The sequence below is a fragment of the Acanthochromis polyacanthus genome, chromosome 8 (genome assembly GCF_021347895.1).
Source record: "Acanthochromis polyacanthus isolate Apoly-LR-REF ecotype Palm Island chromosome 8, KAUST_Apoly_ChrSc, whole genome shotgun sequence".
NCBI classification, from domain to species: domain Eukaryota; kingdom Metazoa; phylum Chordata; class Actinopteri; family Pomacentridae; genus Acanthochromis; species Acanthochromis polyacanthus.
Window position 1 is genome coordinate 22,520,747 of NC_067120.1, and position 19,026 is coordinate 22,539,772.

General features: G+C 40.1%; 1 protein-coding gene across 7 annotated transcripts in view; it reads right to left on the reverse strand.

Moving 5' to 3' along the window:
* Positions 1-1,729: 1,729 nt before the first annotated feature.
* Positions 1,730-19,026, reverse strand: part of mgat4c (mgat4 family member C) — a 128,469-nt gene continuing 111,172 nt past the window's right edge. For all 7 annotated transcript variants that reach the window (XM_051951966.1, XM_022211042.2, XM_051951970.1 and 4 more), the window contains 3 exons: positions 9,034-9,185; positions 8,324-8,471; positions 1,730-6,677 (listed from right to left, as the gene is read on the reverse strand). In XM_051951966.1, coding sequence (XP_051807926.1) covers positions 5,521-6,677; positions 8,324-8,471; positions 9,034-9,185 — 1,457 coding nt within the window. In that variant the 3' untranslated portion in view covers positions 1,730-5,520. The remainder of the gene's footprint in view (positions 6,678-8,323; positions 8,472-9,033; positions 9,186-19,026) is intronic.

Genomic DNA, 19,026 nt, shown 5'->3' on the forward strand with positions numbered 1-19,026 from the left:
TGAAAGGCAGAACAATGTATTTTCCAAAGTTACAGGGAGCCACAACAGAGGGCTGAAAGAGCCGCATGCGGCTCCGGAGCCGCTGGTTGCCGACCCCTGGTCTAGCTGTAGCTTTTGTCTAGTTTAGTTTTTGTCTCCTCTTTTTAGTCTTGCTATGGTCTTTGTCTAGTTAGGTTTTGTCTCCCCTTTTTAGTCAAGCTGTTACCTTTGTCTAGTTTAGTTTTCGTCCTTCCTTTCCCTCCTGAGTTCCCTCCTGAGTCTGCTGTTCTATTAGTTTTGGTCCACCTAGTCTCGTTTTCAGTTGTTGTTGGTTTTTGATTATGTTAATAAATTCTTTTATTATGCCTAACGTTTTGTCGGTGATGTCTGCACCTGGGTTCTCCACATCCACCAATCCTAACACAAACAGATGAACATACTTTCCATGACCACAGGATATGTCTTCCAATGTGGTTGTTTAAGAAATGAGTAGCTCCTCACTGCATCAGTCAGGATTAAATAAGTTGTTGCCAGCTGAAACATATTCACCACTGCAGTAACTATCCAGTGGAAGGCTCTTACCTATTTGCTTCGTTAAATCAAAGCCACAACATTTTTGGTTTTTGGACAGGCAGTGTATCTGATAATGCTTAATTATTTGGGTATCTTCATGGTTGTTAGCCATTTAATACATTGTTATTTTGGAAATACCCTCATCACCATTACAGAAACATGTATTAGGCTCATGCCTGTGTGTAGATTGTGTACACCCCTTGTTAAATCAGATCTGTTTAGTTGTCCTGGAGCTGTAGCTGCGTTGTTGATAGGTTAAACTTATTCTGAGTTTGGGCTAGGTTTATAGTAAGATTTGTTGAAACTTTTCACAATTTCTCCATCTTTTAAATGAGATTTTTTTTTCCTTTAGAAGCCATTGTCCTTTTTTTGTATGCATTTTTGGGGACTCCAACATCCAATACCCCCACTTTTTTTTTTCTGAATATTTGGATATACAGACAACAATAAACTAGCACAAAATATGCTATATTATGTGAAATAATAAGGGATTTATTTATTCATGTTTGCAGTTCTTGCATGGATTTATGGCTGCGTATCCTCAGTGGGGTTGGTAATACTGGCATCTCTGTAAACAGTAGCTTGCCCTGATTTCAGCATATATATGAGAGTGTGCTTATTTGCAGCATTATGCAGATGTAATGTGAGTTTTTAGGCAAAAAAAACCATGGGCATAGGTTAAGCAGACACTTACCATACTGAGCTTCATGTGTCCGTTTACAGACCATAAAAACACTGATTATCCTGCAGTGAATGAAGTGCCTTCCTAATAACACTGTTTGCTTCAAAATGGATTTTGTCTGACAGTGCCCTTCAAGAAAATATATGACCCCGCTTGACAAATACACAAAGAGCATGAAGATTTAAACAGTACAGTATCCCCCCCAAGCATCATCTCCATACCTTCATTAAGTATGCTGTTGAAAAAAAAGGCAGAAAGCATATGAATATTGAAATGAATAATGTATGGGTTTTCCTTGTGGCTACAGAAAGATCTGAGCAAAACTGGCTTGGTCTCGCTGCAAGTTTTAAGCAGCCTCACATGTCAGTTATCCCCCTTTTTAATGTAAAATACATGTCAGAAATATATGCTCTGCTGCTGTTTAGCATTTGTTGTTAACACTGAAATAAAACATGCTCAGGCAAAGACAGGGGGACACCATTTTTTCATTCAGGATCATGTACATGTAAAAGTGTTTAATTCTCAACACGGCATTCGAACCAATATTGAAGTCCTGACACCGCAGACAAATATTTAATACCGTGAGCTCTCTTGCTGTGCCTCAGCAGACAATGCACCACAGATTTTGGCATTCATTTGTTTAATCTAATTTCATTTTAAATACAATATATACAATACAACATTTGAAATGATACATTTAAAAAAATATATGTCATCTTACAATACAGTACCAATTAGAGAGCAATGGAAAGTAAAACAGACACAGGAACAACATCTTAACACACTCGCTCCACTTAACAATATACAGCACATGAACTCAGAACCTCTGGTAAGGTAGCACTGGTAGGCTTCTGCGTACTATTTCATTAGCAGAAGCTGAACAATAAGTCATAGATCCTGACGTACAAAAGGAGTTGTTTAATCCACTGAAAATGCTTTTGTTCATGCACTTTGTACATGCTCCACTGGAAGACAGCTCACATTTCAAATAACTCAGGACCCACATATCATATTCACATTCATCACTTGCTCGAAGCTTGGGGGATTGAACCTTCACAGCCAGTGTAATTAAATCAGCTTAGATAGTTACCTTCCTGCAAGTGATTCACAAACCACCGCCCTTGTTCTCAGAGGTCTGTCGATATAGTTAGTGTCTAATTCTTGACAATTACAAGCTGCAAGTACTGAACAGCATGAAAGAACAGTTTTTCTTAAGTATTAAGTGAAATGCATAACTGATCCTGTGCACACTGTTCACCCAAGGCTGTGTATGGATTGAGGTTTCCAAACATGCTGCCAATAGCAAAGAACGCTGTGCGCAGCAGTTTGCTGACATCCAGTTGAGGAATTTATGCAGCTTTTGTTGTTATCCCCAAGATGTAAATCTGTCCATAAATCTGCAGCGAGCAGCTAGTTTTGGCTGGCATCTTATTTCAAATAAAGATCAGACAGCATTTTCTCCTCGAGAAATATCAGCCCCACAACACGGCTGCTCTACTTGGACATGAGGCATGTCAAAGTCATCCATTATGCTTGTACAACAGCTAAATGCCCTGTGGTAACATCGAGGGTGTCTAGCTCATGTGCAGGTAATTCTGGGCTGAATTGGCACCTTGGTGTGCGTCATAAAGAACACCACACACGCAGCACAATGTAGATTGTGTTTTCAAGCATCATCCATTCAAACAACATCCCCTCCAAGGAGCTGATCCATGCAGGTCATGGAATCATTCACTAAAATGAATAGTGGCATTCCAAGGGAAATGCAGAGGAAAAACAATGAGCCGTATTGTGAGGTGGTAGGCATTCTAATTTCATTCCGGAAAGCACATGGGGGATTTGCTGAGGAAGGATTTCGAGGTGGTGGTACAAGCCAATCTGAAAAAGGTCTCGATCTGTAACACTGAACAAGACCTTGAGGGAAAACATGTAACAGGTGGCTATCGAACAGTGGAACAAAGCTTTACAAAACTGTCGAAGCATCCCTAATGACAATCTGCCTTCACTGCATGCGCCTAAAGAACTCCATTAATATGTAAACATTTACCTCTTTATTGCATTGAGTCATTTCTTGACACCATGTCAATGTAGAATCTAATCTTTCACTGAGCATTGCTCACTAATGGACTCTAAATACTGAACATGGAAAGGCTATGTTGAAAGCAGTGCTCTAATCTGCTTCGAGCAGCATGGTGGCGATAAGCTAACATGTCATGTGCTGCGTCAATTCCTACAAATGTTGCCTGTTTAAGAACACAGAGCAAGGCAGGGAATTTGAAAAGAATCTTCAGAGGGAAGCCAAGCAATTTTCCCCAAAGCAGCGGCAGACTATATGAACGGAGAGCAAAGATCACAGAGAGGAAACCATGTAGGAGCAGAAACACTGAAGCTGTGAGAGCGCAACATTGGGGAAAGAACGAATTGAGATCCTATAGCTCCAGGGAAGATGTTGTTTTGCTGGTGTAGAGAGTGAGGCAAACACAGACCAATTTACTAGGGGGAAAATTGTGTTGGGAAGAAAAAAAAAGAGAGAGACGTAAGAGCAGACCTGGCCCATTCTTCACTGTGCAATCTAATCTCAGCTCTTGGAGAAGATGGGTGAAAACAAACATTGTTCTCCTGTCAGCAGCCCTGACAGAACATACAGTGCTAGTGAAAGAGCTAAGCCAAATCACACATCGGCCTCAACCACAACCAGGAAGATGATTAAACCAAAATAGAATATTTAAACCAGGAAAAGCTTAATTTGACATGATGATTATTCAAGGCAACAATGAACGACCTCTGATAGGTTTTCAAGGAGGGAAATATTTAAGGGTCAAGAGGGGACATTCACAGAGAGATCCCAGGGCTACACTTTTGCAGGGTCAACATGTGTCGTGAAAATTTGTTGAAATGCAGTTTCTTTTAATTAAATAGTACTTTTAGGGAAAAATGTTTAGTTAAACTTCCCAATGAGTATCCATCTCCTTCATTTACAAATAATTACTAGTTCATAATACTTAAAAAAAGAAAGTTTTCACCTGTAATAAACTTAACAAAACTGCAGTAGATCAGTGATACACTGTTCCCTAAACGAGATATGTGTTCATTATTCACTTAAAGCACCTTTCTGAAGAGCCTTCACAAACATTCAGAAATAAAGGTAAATTTCCTCATCCACTAATGACTTGTGTCAATATGAGTGGGCTGGGCGACCTGATTAACATGACTATCACGATATTAAATGAACATTTCCTTAAACTGGCAAATTACATATGACACAACTGATATGATAAATGTATGCATGATCACACGTCAGTGAACTTGATAATGTTCAGCGCTATGTTTGATGATTTGCGTTTCATTGTTATGATTTACTTCAGATTAAGTGTTTTTTTAAAAACACTTCAAAAACTACATTTTTCAATTACATTTTACTTTGAATCATTGTAGAATAAGGCAGGTATAGTTTATATATCTTTCTCATTGTCTACAAATCTGTTGAAAAGCAAAAACTAACACTGTTCGATCTCCACACTTGTCAGGCCATTATCTCCTACTGAGGGTGTAAATCTTTAAAAACAGGCCAGAACTTTATAGTTTCCCAAGAAAAAGCTGAGCAAATGAATAAAACTGCGGGGCACTTCAGTTAAGCAAATGTTACCTAAGTAGTGCACTTAATATTTTTGTTGTTTAATAGATGGATTGTTATAATTTGAGTTTGGTACACTGTTGAGTGTTGATGGACGCTTTTGAACAACAATGGAGCTCTATGGCACAGAGGATTAAGACACACCAGGCTATAGATAAACAAACAATGCTTCTGAGCAGGACTGAGTCTTTTGTGGGTTCTGGTCTTTTCACGAGATTTTATTATGGTAAGAAAATATAGCTGTAAACCTTATTCTCTTTTGGGACAGAAGAGTTTTGTAAAAAGATAACACAATATGACCATGACATGATACTATCTGAAGTTACTTGCAAATGATACAAACTGTAGTTATCGCCCAGCCAGATAATAAGGATAGCTGTTAAAAATGAATTAACTTCAATGCAACACTTATGAAAACGTATGAATGAATATTCTGAGGTCAGTTGAACAGTCCTTGAGAATGACTGAAGATGCTCCACTAAAGTTACAAGTTGCAGGTATAAAAAACTATAGATTGATTTGGCAATCAAAATGAGTATCAATAAATACATACAAAATGAATAAATAAACCATATACATACATTACTAAATAATAATACGGTAATAAAAACCGTTGCCTCTATGACATACTAAGAGTCTTTGTGTTTAGTCCTCATTGGCTGGGGGGTTGTGTAGTCCATAAACTTATACTTCTAATAATAAGCCATTCTTTCTGACTGGCTGTCACCACAATGCGGACACACTCAATGTCAAAGGCAATCTTGTGGTCTACATCTTGAACCTCAATGTTGCCATTTTTAAATTCCCCCAGTGTGATATATGATGAACACTGTTTCCCTTTTTTAGTTCCAACTAATTTCTCACCTACTTCTAGGGCTCCATGGTGAAGAATGTCATTCTGCCGGTCATCAGACCCAGTTGCAATCTTAATTTTACTAATTTTGGTAGATTTATTAAAGACTATGACAAAGAAATCTCCCGTGGAAGGAGGTTTTCCCCAGAAGTATTCATCCACTGTGCTATAAGCCTTGGTGGCATCATAGTTTTCAAAGACATTGATGTTTGTGTAAAGGCTGGCAGGGGGGTTGTCAGGAATGTCTATGGAGTCTTCCTCGAAGTCATCATCCTTCAGTTTGTTCTCCGCTCCTTTATATGAGGAGTAGTAGCCCATGTGTTGGAACAGTGAGGGCTTAAAGCGGATCACATCCTTCTGGGCCAGCAGACCCCTAAAGTGGATGAGAAGCCAGTCACAGGGCATTTCCTGGTAGAACATGAGGAGGAAATGAGCCAGACGAGGCAGGTCTCTGGAGTGGTACAGCTTTCCGATGTAGCCCAGCTTGGAGAATTCCAGCATCACCCAGTAGGAACCTTCTCTGGAGGTGATCACCTTCTTCAGCGCTGTCAGGAAGTTCCTGGAGCAGCGCACATCGTCCTCTAACATCATGTAGAAGTGAGAGAGGTTTGTGCAGAAGTTGAGGAGGAAAGCGTAGTCCACGTTCTGCTTAGAACGGAAACGAACCCGGTCCTCTGGGTCGTTGTAGTTCCTCTTCAGCCCATCCAGAGATGGATAGTACTCCTCTGGGGCCTGGATTACTAGGAGGCGTCCGGCTATGATGTGGTGAGCAAATTTTCTGGTGATTTCCTGTACCAGGTTCTCACACCAGACCAGATCAAAGTCTGCCAGATGAACCACAACCACAATCTCTTTTAGTTCCTCATAACTGGACTGATCAAAGATGGATTTGATGGTCTCCAGAAGGTAGTTTCCTCTTTTTCTTTTGACTGATGACAGTCCAATGGTGAGATACTCTGTGAACAAAATATGGACATATCATTTAATCACTATTTGAAATTAATGTTTGTAGAATCCAGTACAAAGATATCAGTTCAAGATAATATGTGTAACTGAAGTGTGTGAGTTCTTGACATTGACTGTAACTAAAGGTCTGACTGATTCCTGAGCATTCAAATGTCCGCAGAAGCTCTCTTTCTACATATATACACAACCACTTTTTATCCCCCACCCCAAGTTAAATACTTCTAATCAAATGATGAGACCTACCCTCTACGATAACCCAACTGAGTAAAGTCTGTCACCTGTTACGACCACATATTTCGTGGTGCTCTTGGCAAGTATGACATATGTAGCTGAAGACCTTTGAAAATGTCACCAAATTAAGATTATGTTAAGATATAGCTGTGGTATTCTGGAAACTGGAATAAACCTGATCAAAATGTGTATTAAAGGTGGATTCTGTTAAAAGATTGTCAATGTTTACTGTAACTCATTAGCGTATTTCTAGCATGTGCCAAATGTACAGCTTCCACTGATAGGGTCTCCAATGACATATATTTTGTCATCTGACCAAGTCCATGAGAGTCTGCATAGATCCATCTGTGGAAGTCTACATGCAATCCAAAATCTGTCGCAGAAAAAGTCCCTGCAACGAGTACTTTACAAGCGCAGTAGTGTTTGTGAATGCAAAACCTTGACTGTACTCTGGCAAATTGTTGTTTTTGTACTTTTCTAGTCTATGGGAATCCACTTGGAAAACTCCATCCCATACATGTGCAGCAGGTCGTATCTAGGTATTCAGCAGCATGTATTCATACACACTACTGATAGGAAATGCCAGTCAACGACACAAGTAGACTACAAGTCAAAAGTTTGGACACACCTTCTCGTTCAATGGTTTTTAGTGAATTATTTTATACAATGTAGATCAATACCGAAGACATCAAAACTATAAAAGAATACATATGGAATTATGTTGTAAACAAAATGCTGGTAATCTTCAGTATTAATCTACAATGTAGAAAATAATACAAATAAATAAAAAGCATTGAATGGGAAGATGTGTCCGAACTTTTGACTGGTAGTGTATGTAATGGAGTACCTGGAAGAAATTCCAAGTAGACTAGAATATAGTACACTAACTATTCCTTTGTGATTTCTACTACTGTAATGGAGTATAATTACAGCATAACTAACTGTAAAGCGCTATCCACTGATTTTGACAAAAATTGTAGTAGAATCATTTTTACTTTAACAGGCTTTACATTTAAATAAATTTGTCAGTCAGGAATATTTCAGATAAAATGCAGTCACAGTAAGTGATGAATTTCTCTGAATATTCCGTGACTCCGAATACAAATTTGTGCTCAGGGCTCACTGCAGTTAAAAAAGAAAGTCTATGACTGGAAAATAGACATAAACATTTTGTGAATAAAGCATGATGTACCGGGGAAGAGTTTTCCATCGTGTTTAATGTTCAGCTGAGGAACCTCTGTGGAGCAGTCTGAGTTTATTGCTGTGCTTTAAATCCCAGTGTCACAGATTTTAAGTTCGACTTCTCATTCTCAGCTCATGTCCACAAATGCAATTTACTGTAACTCGCCCAAGCTCCTGGTGGTACTCGGTGTGATTTTTGTCTTTAAAGAAACACTAAACTTACTCTTGCGGTTCAGCGGGGTTCCGGCGAGATAGCGATACGTGACATTAATGGTTCCAGAGAAATTACTGAGGTCTCTGAAGGTGTGAACGTATCGCTCTGAGCTCGGAGGATGGACTGATGTTTCCCTAAGCTGCCTTTTGTCCCCTTCCTGGAACACAACATGAAAGAACACATTACGAACAACAGAAGAAACAAACTGCACATGTTGCCTGGAAGGAAAAAAACAAGACAAATTCATTGAGAAAATTCAAATTTGGACTGTGACTAATTCAAAGAAGGAAGAAGGCAGCTTTTTAAAAACCTGTACAAACTTGAGATAATATGTGCTTTGATGGTGGATGAGCTAACTCTATGTCTGGAGACAAAAGCAATCTTCAAACCTCTCCGGAGAGTTTGCATAGCTGAACAGATGGACCAACGAGCTGAAAATGCGAACTGCTTCTTCATAATTTAAATAACAAACATAGATAATGTACTGTGATCACCAAGTTTTGATGGTATCATGAATAAGAGATAAATCATCTGGATGAACTTGGGCCCAGGTTATAAAAATTTAAACATGTTTCCAATAATTACAAAAGAGACAACATGAATCCAGCAAACAAATGGAAGAAAACATTTGCATTCAGTAGCATATACAAATATGAATGCTTGCTAAAAACGCTTGGAAGAAATAACTGCAAAGCACGTGCACAAAACGATTTACTAACCAGCACGTAGCCGTCTTCAATGTAGAGGTTGAGGAAGAGGAGGAAGGTGATGAGGAAGCCGAGGAAGGGAATAGTGGACCGTTTCCTCAGACACCTCATCTTGTCCAGGGATTTCCACACCAGCCTCATGTTAAACACACTGTCACTGGGATCTGCATGAGAAATGCATGAACAAAAACAAAAACACACGTGAAGTAGGCCTGCTTGCTTTGAATGCCATCAGCCGCAGATTCTGAATGCAAATAATTCCAATTTTTCCTCAAGCTTAAACAGTTATGGAGGGTTAATCTGGGACCATATGATTATCTTTGACTAACATCATAATATTTTCTCCAACAACCTTCTCATGATGTGTGATAGAGACAGAGGGAGAGATAATGAGCGTGGGAAAGACGTAGACCGAACAAACAAATCACATTAGAGAAAACCTTTAAGCGCTCCAGGACATAAAGGATATTGATGCGCCTAGTAGTGAATTACTGATGTTGAATGCGTTTTGTTTTCTTTCAAACAAATGATAATGAAAACATACACTATGTGGCGGCTGGGTTTGTTCAGAGCCTCCACATTCCCCACCCTACTGGTATTTTTAGCTGTGCTGTGATGAATGGTGGGCCGATTTTTGACAGCCAGCATTTCGGTGCTTTCTTCTGGTCAAAAAGAGATGCTGCTGCTTATCAGCCGGCATACTCCACACTGTAGTGAAAATGTGACTCTTTCTGTTTGTAGATTGCACACCGCCATCACTCAAGATGAAGAGTCAATTCAATTTTCAGTTCAGATCACTGTATTTCACATTTGCGGTTGACAGAAGGAATAAGTAAAAGAGACAAAAGGTTAAAGAAGAGAAGGTAGAAAGAGACAATGAGGTCTTAAATTGGTATTTACAGATAGGCAGTATTAAGATATTTGCTAAGGTTGCAACAAATAATTACTTTCATTAGTCTATTTATTGACTATAGTGAAATAATTTTGAATAATCAACTAATCATTGGTTATAATTTTAAAAAAAAGACTGTCAAGCCACAGTTTTTCTCTCCTAGCCAACAGTGCAAAATTAAAAGTATTGAATTTTTTTTTTAAAGGCAAAATGAACAACTAAACATAACATCTGAGAAATGTCAGTGAATTTTCTGTCAATCAGTTGTTTTATTATTCGGGTATTTCATTTACTCCATTCATCCGCTCATGTTCTGGACCTGCCAGACCATCACAGAGCAATTTTATTCACTTATTTAACAAGTCTGCAATACAGACTTGTGCAACTGGAGAAACTTTTTCTTGCAGTTGTGCGTGGAGGTTGACAAAAGCTTGTAATTCATGCCAGACCACTGTTACTGTATAATTTCATGTGGCTGTTGATGGGTTGGAAACTGATCCATTTGGTGGCGTCAACAACATTTTGTCAGCTGTATTAGTATTATGAAGGACAGGCAGATGGTGGATTTGTCTAGCACTCACAAGATGTTTTCTTGGATCCTGTAAACAACTCTTCAATGCCTTGATCGATCAATTAAAAGCTTCTATAAATAACAGTAGAACGGGAGCAGGTGGGTTGTGAGTGGTAAGGACACACAATACAGCATCTACCAGTTGTATACCTGAGCGTTTAAATTGAATGTCTACGAAAATATAACCTTTGAGATGCTTTAACATTCAGTTTTTCAGAGTTCAGTTGTTCTCTGTCACCAACACAGACGATTTACAACAAATTACAAAGTCTATCACATATTAAAAGCTCAACGTGAGAGGTGGCCTAATAAGCCACAATGAAAGCTGAACCACACACAGCTGTCAGCTAGTAGAATTATACATCAGGGCGAGTCACAGGATTGGCAACCTCTCATAGCGACTGTACAATTGAAACTGACTGAGGGAGAAAAAGCCCATAAACAGCAGCAGCAGAAGTAACAGCCTTTTCTTTGCCAGCAATTAGCCATCAGCATGCGCTTTTGTCCCACTGCTGCAAAGCCCCCGAGATACCTAATAGAATACAAACTACCTCTAAGCTCAGTTCAATGACCACACACACATCGATCACTCGCACCAAGACTCAGCTTCACCGGGGATTTGGCTAGTCAATACCTCTTTGTGCACACTTGAAAACTGAATTTAACATATCCATCCAGCGCGGCCTGTTCTGCAAAAATTTCCACCTCAGTGCAGTTCAATATGGATGGCAGCTATAAGTGATTATGACATTTAGGGCTATTTTTTTTCCCTTGAATAGTATCCCAAACCGAGTAAGTATAGCCTTCTACAGTATGCTACGAATAGATTGCTTTGAACTGGTTCAGTAGCTTCAGTTTTATACACATAACACTTATTATATAGTTGAAATCATATTTAAGACCTGTATTCTTGTGATGTAGATGTGAAATAATCAGCTTCCAACATGGTGTCACATGTTTCCTAACATTAAAATGTTAACAGCATCTGATCAGATTAATAAAACAGCCCATAAGAAGCAATTTCAGATTAGAAAATTGTGTTTGTTAATAAACATTTTTCTTTTCACATACAAGAAAAGAATAAAAACAATAATGTGCAGCACGACATGTTTTATTTTCTGCCTGCCTTTTACACTCGGTCTAATGGAAACTCTTCTGCTGATTTAACAGTTTGAGAGACCGAGGTATAAACTGTGACTGTGGGACTCTACACATTCTATTAAACGGCAAAAGCTGCTATTCCTCGAATAAAACATGATGCAACACCAGCAGCTTAAGCCAACATTTGTCTGGTGTCTGCAGTTTGAAATTCGAGACAACCCTTTCTCCCACAATATTCTGCCCATGATAATAAAGCCTGTCCGTCCTTCGTGCGCTCTTTTGTGAGCTGCTTTGTCGAGGAAAGAATGTCAGAAATGTCATATACAGATATGTGCAAAAATGGCAGCAAACAAACACTAGCTGTGTTGAACTATAGCACAAGCAGAACAGTGTGCATTGTCTCTCTTGCATGTGTGGCGTATCGCCAGCAAATTGCAGAGTTCTGCTATAGAAAGCTGAGCGCAGCATGATGATGAGGATAATCATTAGGATTGCTCCGGTGGAATCTCAGCTGATGGCTACACGTACAAGAGTCCTCCTGACACCACAGCTCAGGTAAGTCTCTCTTCCTCCCAGCAACTGCCACATCCTCTTTAGTGAGAGCTACACAGCAGCTCCTTCTCGTTGCAAAAAAAAAGAAAAGAAAAAAAAGCTGTGTAGAGACGGCTGGCATACAATTAAACTAAATGAAAATCTTTGCACGATCCCGCGGGAAAGCTACAATTAGACAACTTTTTTGTTTCAAGTTGGTGGGAGAGTTGATCTCACAGATTGGAGATTTGAGTGTCTATCTTGATGATACAAGACAAAGTGAGGCGTCTCTCTTATTTCAATAATTCAGTATGGCCTCAGAACAGGAAAAGGATGAGAAGCTTATTCTGGAGAAGTCACAGCTGGGAAACACATTTGCTTCTGTTAGCCTAGATTTAAGTGTGACTGAGATGTATGGCAGAATAAGTAAAACAGGATAAGGCCGATGCCCACTCCACTGTACGCTCATGGTACATGCTAGAACGTGGGACACATGTGAATATATGGAAGATGGTATGAATTCAGAGCGAGCTTCCATTAACAAGAGGGACGCATGTGTGTTGTTGTTGTTGTGTTCATTCTTGTGGCATGAATCCAGAGCGGAACTGCGGCAGGAAAATGGACTAAGTGTGTTTTAATGGGTGTGTCATCCTGGCAGTCACGTAGTCCCTCAGATGTCGCCAGCACCATTTCAGGACACAGCACACTTCCAGCAGACTGGGGCTGTTAAAAATCCATTATGCGCTGTGTGTGTGAACTGGACCAAATAAACCACAACACCGCTTCTCCTTTTTGCCCAGCAGCACGCTGTGCACTTAACACGTATCAGCTGTCTGTCCTAAACGCGTTATGAAAACCGTGCTCTCGGTAAGAGGTTAAATCCTGTTAGATTGACGCGAAGAGGCTTGGTGGCAAAGAAAAAAAACTGACAAAAGTCAAGCGTACAAGGTGGACGGACTTCACAAATTCAGTTAGCTGTTCATTGCTGAGGCTAACTGTTTAGAGGTTTATGAAGCCTTACAATTTATAAATTCAGTATATTCAACTATTTGTCTTTTTTATTTTTAGTTTTTGTGGTATTAGCTATAAAAAATAGTCAAGTCCTGCTAGAAATCTTTGCGATTGTGCTTCAGTTGCTCCTGGATGAGATAAGATAGAAAATGCACCCAGACACCCTCCAAAAATCCTTCAAGGAAACTATCACCTGGTTGTATCACACCAGCGCCTTGAGGTCTGGAAATGGCTCTCAGCTGGAAATCTTCTGCCCATCAATTCTTGACGTCAGAGCAAGCTGAGGGTTATTATGTTGCTGTGCAGACAGATGAGCACCCGAGGGAGTGAAAACAATAAACAAGGGGACCGGAAAATTATGTGTGCGCAGACTAGTTTTGAAATGAAGATGAAAAATTTAGAACTTGGAAATTAATTTTTTGCGAGGCTGAATGAACTAATAAACACCAACATCTATATCCTGGAGCCAAAAGAGTGTAATGGAAAAAAAAAAAGTTTTATGACTGCAACTAAGGTTCACATTAAATATCAGTTCATACATTATCACTTTTAGTCATTTAATCTTTAGAATGCAAAATAAAATACATTTCTGCTTGTTTTAGCTCACAAATAAGGATTTTTTAATAAGTTATCATGACAAAAACACAGAAAATCAACAATAAAAACCTAATAATTGTGTGATAATTTCAGCATTTAATACAGAACAGTGTTTCAAAAACGCAGAACTTAGTTTTTTATACGTTTTGCTTGCTATGTCCCATTTTTTTCTATGTTCCAGGCAGAAACTACCTTGGCAAGGTATCTCTGGATTCATCCTCAATGTCCTCCATGTCTCTCTGGCAGCTCATATGAAATGACTGATCCAGGAATTGTCTTCTTTTCCCCTGCTACACCCGCTTCCTCTAATGGTGAAATCTGACAGAGGCAGACTTCAAATGAAAAACAAGGAGCATCCCCTGTGTGGGGAAGGCAATTATGTGGTCTGGTCTGATGTGCAACCTAATGCCAAGAATTCTATATGACACTCTCTCACACACACACACACACACACACACACACACACACACACACACACACACACACACACACACACACACACACACACACACACACACACACACACACACACACACACATATGCGCACACGCACAAAAAAAAAATCCCAAAACAAAACAAAAGGCCCTCCATTCCCTCTCCATTTGTAATGGCTTGATTGCTGCAGAGTGGCAGCAGTCCCCTTGCATGCCAACGATACCACTTTCTTTTTGTCAGGTGCTGTAAAAGGAAAGTGAAGAGCGAGAGTAAATGGAAAAAAAAGGTATAGAAGTGAGCAGAGCGACAGCGACATGCCACAAACATGAGTGGAGTTCCACAGAAATTTCACATCCCATCTTGCAGAAGTTGTTCTTTTAAAGCCATTTCCACTAAACACACACACACACACACACACACACACACACACACACACACACACACACACACACACACACACACACACACACACACACACACACACACACACACACACGTTTGTACTTCTATCTTAGTGAGGACATCCATAGGCGTAATGCATTTCCTAGAGCCTTACCCTAACCTTAACTATCACAACTGATTGCCTAAACTTAATCCTTACCCTAACCCTAACCAAACCTCAATTCATACCTGTTCTCTAAAAACAAGTCTTCACCCTCAAACATGGCTGTTTCAAAGTGAGGACCGGTCAAAATGTCCTCACTTTGTAAAAATGTCCTCACTTTGATAGTTAAATGCAGAAAATGGTACTCACCATGTAGCAAGTACAAGAACACACACACACACACACACACACACACACACACACACACACACACACACACACACACACACACACACACACAATGTCAGAATACCTCAGAGAACACGTGGCTTGGCTGAGGAGTAACACCTGCCAAACTGAATCAGAAAAAATATGAATAGATTGCTTTTTCAAAAATGTTTGTGTACAGTATCAGCTTAATTAATTCATTCCTCTGAATGCCAGCAGGGAACTGAGGGAGGCAGAAAAATGAGAATGAGATTTGAAAATAAAATGCTCTCCTCCGGGAGTCTCAGGTACACACGACTGTGAGTCCCTCCATGTGTTATTCAGAAATCAAAATACCCTCTTAACAAACACTTTTCTTGCCAGCTTGAATCAACCCTCAACTTTCAATTTAGGCTACGCCTTTGGAATGTGAAGTCGCATTTCTGTAATGGGAAAACCTAAATGGGAAACTCATTGTGAATAAGAAAACGGGAAACGATTAATAAAATGGGCAGCAGAAAGCAATTCTCCCACATTTCATCTTGTTATCTGTTTTACATTATTTCCCCTGGGTATCCTGCACCTTGCAGATATACAGCTCTGCACAAATAATCAATTAAGCCTGCAGATTTGCGGGGATTCAGCAGTTGCTTTGTGTCAGGCCTTCAGCCACTTTCAATGGATTTTCTTTCTTGATAAAAAGCTGAGAGTAACAGAGGCTTTTGTTGATAACAAAATTGTGGCGCAGGGCAGAATAATAAATCCCTTTATTATGAAAAGGCAGTTTTGTTAATAATTCAAATTGGTCAAACAGTTTACCAATTACTACATTCTAACAGAGGGCCAGACAAAGGAATCTGTCATATGCAAAGACTTAGCGACCCTTGTCAGAGATCCACGGCCCTTATAGAAACACAGAAATGATCTTAATTATCCGGATGCAATGGGGAATTGACAATGAGAGTCTTATCAACGCACGGTGTGGCAAATTAAAGCCTGAAAGCTGTTACTGAGAGATCCACCATGTAATTCCTATAAGCCCTGTATGTCACAGCAGCCAATCATGTTCAAGGCTGATGACTTGTGATCTCCACAAACGTAATCCTCCAGAAAGGAGTCATCATGTCATTCGAGGCTACAGCGCAAACTCTTACGTTCTGCTGTAGTTTTCAGGTCATAAAACAGTCCCAGACACAGCGTGCTTTACCAGTTCCAGCTGTATCAAACTCCAGAGGCCAGACGGCGATGCCAAGGATCCGAACAGATGTATTGCCCCACCACAGCAGCAGCACCGCCCTCCCCACCATTGTCTCCCTGCGCTGGGCCTGTCACCGCTGTCAGCAGCTCCAGCTCACTCATTCTAATGGGAGGAGGAGGTGTTGCGGAGGTGGCGGCAGAGGGGAGAATGTGTGTGTGTGCTGAATGTGATGTGTTCCCCACGGACATACTGTCCAAGTGTGCCACCCTCCCCCCAACGCTGCCTCCACCACCAACTGGTATGGCTACCGCCGCTGAGGCCCCTCGTGGGAGAAAGAAGCAGCCCAGTGACAACGGCACTTCCAGCTGTTCTCCCATAAGGAACTGGTGTGCAAGACAAGCCTTGGAGCTTAAAAAACCCCAAATGGTCTCAGACTGTCAGCCTGTCGGGCTCTCTGATACGAGAATATTTCTAACCACCAAACCAAACAGCCTCTTTTTTCATTCCGGATGGTCCCTGTGTCCTTGCCTTTATAAGCTCATAGAGTGAGAGGACAGAGCCTTGTTCTAGTTCCAGCATGTGTTGGTGACAACAAAGCTTTTCAATTCATCAGCATTGGCACAGGTGGTGCATGCTACTGGAATATTTTCTCATGAAATATTAAGCATGTGCTACCCGTTGATGCTAGCTTCACAGCAATCAGGCATCAAAACACTCAGAACAAACAGCTCTGGCACTCTCTACTGCAGTACAACTGGGCAGATCACTCATCCTGTTCTGTAATTGAAATGTGATTGTAAAGAGCTTCCTCAGATCAGTCCATATTTTCCCCCCTATTTGATTTCTACTTACTTGGCTGGATAGCAGAAGGTCTCGTATTTTTGCCAGCCAACCATTAGCTCTATCAGTATTGAAAGGACGACTGCATTTATCGTGAAACACAAACTGAGTGCAATCAAAGAACGTAGCTGATGAGGTGGCAACATATAGAGTCCTTGCTTCATCACGGAGAGACTCTAACTTTTTGCAGTCATACACTTTGTGTTGTATGGTGTCTAAACAAAAGACACTTACGATGTCACTGCTGCCTAAGCTTTGTTAACTATAGAGTGTAGTCTGTAGCATTGTCCCTGAAAGCGAATAAGGAGAATGAAAAGTGAGAGACCACTCAGTCGACAGAAATTATATTTTTGTGCATAAAATAATAGGTAGAGACTTACAAAAAGGCACAACTAACAAACCTTATGGAGAATTCCTTACAATAAGGAAACCTAGTGGAAGCAGAGTGGTAAAGTACACCTGTTTTAACCATGCATGATGAACTACTCCTTGTCTGGAAAACGAACGAGAGCAGACGGCAGCAACAAGGAGCGCTGTTAAAAATCAGCATTCATGACGGACAGTTTCCAGCAGCCTTTAGTCAAAATAGGAAGTTAAAAAGTCATCTTCATTCATTTCATTCAGTTTGCTCAGCTGTGCATCCACCTGCTCCTCCACCAGTTTGGCGGACTGCTCTAAAACCTTTGTTATGATGTCCATTGATTGATTGGCCATGGTGGTCTGCTTAGTGTGAAAGGTCTCTCTGAATCTGGTAAAGTGACAGCAGCCCAGCGATGCTTCAGTTCATGCAGGAAATGGTAAAAGTGAAAATAACTATCCAGCAGCCTTTAGTCCAAACAGGAGGATAGACTTTCTTAAAATGCTATCAGACATACATACTTTCATATCATTTGTACACAGTTTTTGATAGATTTAATTATATAAGGTGAGTTAGAGGAGACGTGCGATCTCTATTCACGTTCAGCCACCATTTTACACGATTTCTCATGTAAATCGGCATCAGATCAATTTGCTGTTATATATGAATCTGTTGAGCAGACCTGTCCTTCTCAAATTACATGAAGAAATTGAAACCAGTGAAAAACAGTGAAAAACAGAAGAACAAAACACAAGATTGCATCTTCCATCATTGATATGTCTGCTACTCGGGCTTCGTCAGTGAAGATGTTATTTTCAGAATCCTCACAACTCTCTTACCGGATCTTTTAGTGTTGCTAAATGATTTAAAACAGTCAAAAATTAGCATACGCCGGACCAGAACTATATTCTGTATGCAGTTCATGATGGTTAATTGAACGCAATCAGCATCCCTGGCCGATAAACATTTCCGTCAGCTTCAGGTTGAAAATTTAAACGACTAAAATCAAAATCTTCTATTAATTCTCATATAGCTGAGTGAAAATCTAAAGCAGTCAGCTGTTAAATCAGGTGAGTTTCCCATCATGCCCCAAAGCCGTGCAGTCTCTGGAGGACAGCTGCGGCACCTGGCTTCAGAAACTGCACCCGCATTGATCTCACATTGTTATCGTTGCTTACGTCATTGTGACGTCAGAACAAGGCGGGTTTAAGGCAGCCATCTAACCGCCATGTGCTGTGCAGCTGTTGGTGATTGAATCTACACAGGTCTGACCCATCTCGAATGAGCCTAAAGTTAAATGCAAACTTGGATGCAAGAATTTGCTTATCAATCAACAACATTAAAAATAACAAACTGTGCATTGGAGATAAAACTGCAAACTATTAACTGTTTCACTGGTTTGATCACTGACATTCTTCAGTGCCCAAAGAGGGGAAAAAGTGCCTTTATGAGCTTGATTTAAATAGCAATACATGAATGCTGCCTGCTGCAACAAACAGGCCCCGATTAAAATCCTGCACTAAATACAGCTGTGTTTTATTTTATTTAAACTGCCCAAAAATATGTTTCCATGGCACCAATATTATTATAGCAATATTAATGTGATTGAAATCATCTCTTAAATGGATTTTCTGCTTGCCAGATAGTCTACATAGGAACAAATACTCAGATCTTTGTATGCAAGTCAAATTCGATTCCACTTACAAAATCTACGTACAG